This window comes from Pipistrellus hanaki (genome assembly GCF_964339955.1).
Source record: "Pipistrellus hanaki genome assembly, chromosome: 16".
NCBI classification, from domain to species: domain Eukaryota; kingdom Metazoa; phylum Chordata; class Mammalia; order Chiroptera; family Vespertilionidae; genus Pipistrellus; species Pipistrellus hanaki.
In genome coordinates, this window is record NC_140518.1 from 19434022 (window position 1) to 19442019 (window position 7998).

The following is a 7998-nucleotide window of genomic DNA, read 5'->3' on the forward strand; positions in this document are numbered from 1 at the left end:
GAAAATCATTGATGGATCAGCTGCCTCCTGCACGCCCTCTTCTGAGGATCTAGCCCCCGCGTCAGGCATGTGCCCTGATTGGGAATCTACCTATGACCTCGTGGTTCTAAGGCGCTGCTCGGCACGGAGGCCCGGCCTTCCCCAAGGACCTGGATGGTGGCCAGTTATTGGCTCGTTGTGTCTAGGGTTTCGATTCCACCCTTACTATTCCTTTAGGATGTCGGCTCCCCCAAGCTGCCCTCTCAAGGTGTAGGGTCCACAGGCCTGCCTGCGCGGGGCCCCTGGTTTGGGAGGAGGGGAAGGTGCAAGATTCCTCCCTCAGAGACAGTGACTACGCTTGTGCTTCCTGAAAATGTCTGCAACCAGCGGGCATATCCCCGGTAGGGGGTGTGCAAGAGGCAGCTGATCGATGACTCTCTCTCATCAATGTTTCTAGTTCTCTATCTCTCTCCCTTCCTCTCTGTACAAAATCAATAAAAATATATATATTTTTTAAATGTCTGCAATCAGAGACCCTGAGCAGGAAAACAGATATCGAGATGGGGACTTTCCGAAGAGACCTCGTAAGGGAAGGAATCAGGCCAAAGGAGGGACTCTGGCTTTCCCACCTGACAGCCCGCCGAGACCTACATCTCCTCCACGCCCTGCGAAAAGATCATGACGAGGCCCGGCTCCCGCACCATGCCCTCGCCCATGTGCCGGTTCTCGCAGGCCATCACCACCACGGCCTGCCGGCCGGGGATGCGCTTGGCCACGTAGTTCTTGTAGCGCCGCCGGTTGGTCTGCCTGGTCTCCAGCGTGGCCAGGCCCTGCGGCCAGCTCCGCTCGTGGGCGTTCTGGATCAGCTCGCCCACCACGGGGGCGGGGCAGCCGCTGTCCAGCAGGGAGCGCTCGATGGCGGCCTGCAGGCCCGCGTCCGGGGTGGAGATCATCCCGCCCCAGCGGGTCACCCTGGCCGGCTGCAGGGAGCTCACCCACCGCAGGAGCTCCTCGCCGGCCTCCCCGCGGGGCTCCCCCGGCCGCCCCTGCAGGTCGGGGGCCAGGTGCGCCTTCAGCTGCTGGATGGCTCGCTTCTGCTCGGCCAGCTGGAGCGCGTGGTCGGCCGAGGCCCTCTCCAGCTCGGCCAGGCGCGCCTGCTGCTGCTGCACCAGGGCGCGCAGGTGCGGGAGGCAGTGGCGGGCCGGCAGCTCCTCCCGGGGCCCCTCCAGGCCGTCGCCCTGCTGGCCCTGCCGCCGCCGCGGGTTGTGCTCACAGTCGCTGAGATGAGCCGTGAGGCCGTCCAGCCGGACCACGGCGCTGCAGCCGAAGGCGGCGTGGTCGCAGGCGATCCGCAGCTTGGACAGCATGTTCTGCATGATCCGCGGCACCGGGCCCAGGTGGGCCACCATCACGGCGCTGCGGTCCACCGGGCACGTCTGCTGCTGCGAGAACCACTGCGCGATGCAGGCGCCGCAGAAGGCGTGCTCGCAGCGCGGGGCCTGCACCGGCTCCTCCAGGACGCCGCCGCAGATCGGGCAGAGCAGGTCCTCGTCCACGTCCCCCTGGAAGCGGGTGACATCGTACCCCATGTCTCATCGCTGACACGCAGGCCCTTCCCAGTGTTGGGGGTGGGGGTGGGGGCAGGTTCCCTGGTCACAAGGCTCCAGCCCCCCCGAATGCCTCCACTCAGTGCCACTCAGGCGACGCTTCCAGGAACCGATCTGGTTGGCGATTCTCCATGGGAAGTCTTCCTTCCCGGTCTGCAGCGCCATCGCCAAGGGGATGCGTGTGATGTCACAATCAGGAGGCCTCCCCTGGAGGCGGTCTGGGCCCTCGGTACCCCAGCCCCGCTGGAGCAGAGGCCTTAGCCCTGATGCTCATCGTAGATATCTACTTGTTTTTTCATTACTCCTTCTCATTTCACTTGGGATTGCCCTAGAATGCAAACGTCTCAACGTGATTTGTGTGTGTCTAAGTGTTAGTCCTCACGCGAGGATATTTTTTTTCAATTGATTTTTTTTTTTTTTTTTTAGAGAGAGAGAGAGTGGAAGGGAGAGAGAGAGAGAGAGAGAGAGAGAGAGAGAGAGAGAGAGAGAGAGAGAGAGAGAGAGAGAGAAACATCAGTATGAGAGATACACATCAATTGGTTCCCTCCTGCATGGGCCCCAACCGGGGCTGAGGATGTGCCCTTGACTGGGAATCAAACCCTCAACCCTAGGCACACTCGTAGGTTGTGAGATTAGCTTTGAACTCAGAATACATAAGTAGAGCAAGGGGAGGAGAAAAGTGTTTTTCTTTAGTGACCTCAAAATCATCTAGCCTGACCCTCTCCACACTCCTCTTGGTGGCTGGTTGTATCTTTTAAGTTAATCAGCTCGGTGCAAGTTGAAGCTACTTCCTCCTCCTCCGATGGTCTCTAACCGTGTTCCAGCCCCATGCTTTGCTTTGTATCATTGCTATTTACTGATGCACCCCATGCAGTATGGTATACACTTGGACAGCAAAGTCTATATAGTTCAGCATTACATTCCCCCAAATATCTAGCACAGTGCCTGCCACTGAGTAAGCACAGGTAATTGTTCACTGAACTAAATGTTTTATTTTGTATTGCCATTGGTACTTTTTGGACCAACTTATCTGACCCTTTGAAATTCCTAAATCACAAATATATATTTATTTTAGCCTCGTTGACATTATATTCATGCATGCACTGATTTTTTTTTTTAAGTAATCTGGTTTTGAACAAGTTTGCCTAATCTTTCTGAGCCTCAGTGTATAGCATGTAGGAATCAAAATTCTTATAGACAGTAGTACTTAATGGTGCGGGAATTTTAAAAAGAACATACCTCAACTATTATAGGACCAAACATATGGTAGTATTTAATAAATTGATGGTTATCCATCAAGAAATTAGGAATTTTCAAGGTTAATTGAACACCATGTTATTTGATTATGTAAAAAAAAAAAAAAAAAAGTGCTAGTTATTTGTTAGCAGCATTTGTTATTTGTTATTTCCTGTAAGGAAACCATGATATTATAAGATCCTTTCTTTAATCAGCTTTCTTGAGGTGATTCTATATAATAAGAGGTCAGGGACCATAAGTGTAACAACCGGAACAACTGAGCTGCACTGACCACCTCTTGGTCCCTCCTCTCCCTCAACCCCCACCCACGCCACAGGTGAACAGGGAACCACAGGGAAGCAGGTGGGTGGTGGCGGGGCAGGACTGAATTTCAATACGATTATGCCTTTCAAGAGGAATAGGAAGAAGATATATTGCAAGTGCTTCCCTAACTTTTAGAACACGGAACAAAATCGTGTACCTTCACGAATGCAACTGATTATGATTTCTTTTAAAAGGCACAATTTTATGATTGCTTGATGTTCCAGGTAATTGTTACAAAGTAAACGTTAACATTTAGTAACATACCTATAGGAAGCAGTGCAAAAATCGTAAGTGCCCAGCTTGATCTTTCTAGGTTTTTAACGTGGACCTAGACCAGCTGTTTTGACCAATACAGTAAAAAAAGGCAACATCCTAAATAAAGCCTTTTGGTTTAGATCGAATAATTACACCCTTGAAAGAAAGAAAGAAAGAAAGATAAGAGAATAATGTTCTGGAAAGGCTCCCACAGAATTGTGGGGGTAAGTTGTGAGAAAATGGATGGGACATTAAAATTCATGAGGAAATGTGAATAACAAAGAGATTATTATGCAGGATCAGGTTTTGCTGGTTCCCCCTTCTCTCCCCCCCCACCCACCCCCATCATTACAGGAAGACAGTCATTATCCTGATCTGCCATGGGTTTTCCTTTTGTTATTAGGTACTGGGACCGGCCTATGAAATGTTTCGTGTTTCCCAGGGGAATGGTCACAGTGGTGAGGAACGGTGGTCGAGGTGCACGTGGCTACCTGTGGTCCTAATTCTTTAGACCAGAGAAAAGGAACAAATTAAAAAGCAAGATGTAACAGCCAGGGGTGCATTTTCTTGTGACTACAAGAACTGAGTCTATCCTTCCCCTATCTGCCCTTGCTTCATGTTTTACATCTGCCAATTCCGGAATAAACAAAAGTGGTATTTGCATTTGGAGCCTCCCTGGTCAATACAATGGGGACTACAGTTAATTTCAAAAGAGGTAAAACATGACTTTAGAAAGGTATTAACACCAGCAGAAAAAGCAAGCTGAAAATAAAAATCTTATAAAAATTCGCAAAGTGGGGTCAAACATGTACCACCGTATATAATTCCAATATACAAAGAAAATACTGGATTGATTTTCTCTTGATTTGTTTAAACTATTTCAAGTTTTTTAAATTTCAGTGGATATATGTTTTTATTTTAAAATGTTTAATTTTATTATTTAAGAAAATCTGCTTTCATAATGCTTTCTTGTTTCATTGTGGTTTCTATTATCTTTTTAATTTAAGTTGCACTAATGGCCCCTTTTAAATTTCCTTGTTATTTTTAGTTCTTGGGGTCCAGTTTTCCTGTTTGTTGGGGTTCCTGATCTTTCTTATGATGGCTTATTTCCTCATGGAATATGTCATTATTTTGTTGTTGTGAGCTCATCTTCAGTAGGGGATGTCTATTCTATGGAAACTAGGAGCCCAGTGCACAAATTTGTGCCCTTTGAAAAGAACTACGGTGGGCACAGGAGCAGGTGGCGGCCCATGCTCTGCACCCCCGCCTGGCCGGCCTCTCCAGCTGCAGCCCCAGGTCCCCTGTCTGCCTGCATCTCCACTCCCACCACCTCTGCTCCCACATGCTGGTGGTGCCTGCACCAACAGCAGGTGTGAGAGGCAGCTGCTGCCCTGATCGCACCTCAGGAGCAGGGGCAGGTGGAGAAGCCCTCAGGGGAGATTGGGGCCAGCAACCACCACTCGCACCCACTGACAGCGCCAAGCAATCAGGGCCAGCGCTGGGTGCTAGCAGCAGATTTGAGCAGCAGCTTCGGCACCGGCAGCAGGTCCGTGCATGGAAGCAACTGTGATCCCAGTAGCAACTGTGATTTCAGTAACTACCAGAGGCTCACCCTGATGACAGTGACTGGTGCCTTGTCATAGTCTGGCGGGCTTACTTACCTGCTCCACCATCCCACCACAGTCAATGCCCACCATCTTCTGCGCTCTGCCCCCTGCTGCCAACATCCACCATGTTCCGCATGTGCCCCCTGATGGTTCAGTTGTTCTGCTGTTTGGTCTATTTGCATATTAAGGTTTTATATATATAGCTTTCTTGCACCCTGACAGTGTCCTCACAGGAGACTGCCTCCACAGAACATCTTTGTGACCTTGGATTAGGCAAAAGCACAATCCAAAGGAAAAACACTGATGATTTGGACTTCATCAAAATTAAGGATTTCTTCTCTTTGAAAGACACGATTAAGAAAATTAAAAGACAAGCTATAGACGAGGCAAAAATATTAGCAAAGCATATATCTGATAAAGGACTTTAATCCAGAATGTATAAGGAACTCTCAAAACTCAATAATACTAGTAAGAAAATAAAAACCCTTTTCTCCCACGCACAAGTTGTCAAAAGATTTGAAAGGATACTTCACCCAAGATATGTGGATGGCAAATAAATTCCTAAAAAGATGTTTAATGCCAGTGTCACAGGTGTATGCAAATTAAAATCTTAATTACATACCACCACTTCCTAATGAAAAGAGTTAGACAAACAGACAACACCGAGTTTTAGCTAGGAGGCGGAGCCACTGGAGTTCTTCTGCATGGCTGGTTGAAGTGCAACATGGTCCAGTCTCTTTGGAAAAACAGTTTGGCAGTTTCTTATAAATATACATTTATCATCCAAGCCAGCAATTCTATTTCTAGAGAAATGAAAAATGTATAATCACCTAAAACCATGTGTGTGAATATTTATAGTGACTTTATGCATAATCACCAAAAACTCAAAACAGCCGGGACCGGTTTGGCTCAATGGATAGAGCGTCGGCTTGGGGACTGAAGGGTCCCGGGTTCAATTCTGGTCAAGGGCATGTACCTTGGTTGCGGGCACATCCCCGGTGGGGGTGTGTGCAGGAGGCAGCTGATCGACGATTCTCTCTCATCGATGTTTCTAGCTCTCTATCCCTCTCTGTAAAAAATCAATAAAATATATATATTTTTAAAAATTCATAAAACTCGCAACTATCTACTAAAATTACTATTTGGAAGTTACTCCTCAGTAAACCTAAACACCCCCCACTAAACTTATAAACAATGCTCATTACAGATTTTAATAATAAAAATATAAGCTCCTTTTTCTCTAAAGAAAACATTGTATCATAACAGAAATCAATAAGGACAATAAAATAATTATTAAAATAAAATATTTTAATATAAAATCTACGTGCCTTAAAATAAGTATTACTAAATATGCACATTATGTAAGTGATTGTGATAATAATTTTTAATCTTTTCCACTTTCTGATTTTATGAGATAAATGTCAATGAAAGTTTGTGTGTGTGTATGTGTGTGTGTGTGTGTGTGTGTGTGTGTGTGTTTTTTTCCCCAGAGAAGCAATACTTTCCTTTTTCTTTCAGATAATGTTGGTGCTGAAGTTTCTCAAATAAACCCAGCTTGCCACCTTCAGGCAAGTGGGAGATTTACAGAGACCATTACCAGAGATAGAACATTAATTTTGCAGATTTCCCCATAATCCATACTTAACAGTATCTTCATCTCATGCTTTTGTGAGATTTCCTCGGTCCAGAATTTTTTCCTGACTTTTTTTTGGAATTTTCCCAACTTTCAAAACCCAGTTCAAATGCCACTAACTCCAAAAAGATTTCTCTGATCCCTCTAGTTTTTCCTCCTCTGAATATTTTATATCTCCTTGAATATATGTAATGCCATGGAAGGTAAGGATCATTTCTTACTCACATTTTATGTCTCTGTATGGCTATTAAAAGGGGTACATATAAGAGTTGTTCATTCTAATACTGAAAAAATATATGAATGAATAAATGAATCATTAAATGAATGAATGAATGAATGAATAGAAAGTTAGAGTAATTGTTGAACCTTCATTTGAAAGAGGCCTTATTTTACTAATAGAATGATGGGAATCCCACACATTTATTCAAGATCATATGCATATCTGTAAAGCATGAATTTTCATTAACAATGGTAGAATTGTCTCAATCTTTACTAAACTCTCAAATTATGTCATTGATGAATGAAATGACTGCTTGGTGACTTACTGGTCCTGTGATACTAACTGAAATCTTTATATCGGGACACCTGAAATACAATATTTAAAAAAAGGAAAAGAAACAGATTACTTTGACTCAAGATCATTTTGAAAGACTGATTATAAAGCAGTAGCAGCAGGGTGGAATTCATATTTCTCGCACTTCTTTAAATATAATTTCTTTCAGGTTTTTGTTACTACCCAAAGAAAACAGGGAATACATTCAATGTTGGTTGTTGGGAACACTGACCTTTCTTCTCATATTAAACCCACATATTTTCTATTTTCACTCTATATTTGTTTCTTGTTTGCCTTTGTAATTTGTAAGCTCGTTGGGCAGGAAATAATTGTTGATCTTTCAGTTTGAAATAGCCTGGAGCACATGGTTATTAATGGTAACATGTCTTAATTGTCCTTGCTTTTAAAATCAATGTTAAATAACGTTTACGGTTTTTATGTTTACTTTTCTTCATTCTTGGTTTACAGTTTTATTCTGGATACTCTTATTCTCAAACAAGAATAGTTATTCTGTAATAGTTTATTAACAAACATTGGAATAAAATACTACGTTAGGCATCAAGATTTAGATAACCCCATTATATTAAAGTGGTTATTAGTGTGGTTTGAATCCTGGTCCTGATACCTCTTTGTTTTGTTGTCTTGGACATGTATGTGAGCCTTGATTTTCACATGTGGAAATTAGGAATAACAACAACCTACATTTCTGGTTCTTTGTAAGGGATAAATGAAAAATGTACATTCAATGTTTGACTACTAAGTGCTCAATAAATGGTAACTATCATTGGTCTGATATGACTCTGC

The 7998-nt window shown here is 44.6% G+C and overlaps 1 protein-coding gene across 1 annotated transcript; it reads right to left on the minus strand.

Annotated features, from left to right (window-relative positions):
- Positions 1–613: 613 nt before the first annotated feature.
- Positions 614–1602, minus strand: RNF41 (ring finger protein 41). The gene has a single exon (XM_084862445.1). The coding sequence runs from the start codon at positions 1566–1568 to the stop codon at positions 627–629; it is 942 nt and encodes a 313-aa protein (XP_084718571.1). The 5' UTR covers positions 1569–1602; the 3' UTR covers positions 614–626.
- Between the last annotated feature and the right edge of the window lie 6396 nt (positions 1603–7998).

Coding starts and splice junctions, on each gene's coding strand:
- RNF41 (XM_084862445.1), bottom strand. CDS start 1,568: ATGGGGTACGATGTCACCCGCTTCCAGGGGGACGTGGACGAGGACCTG.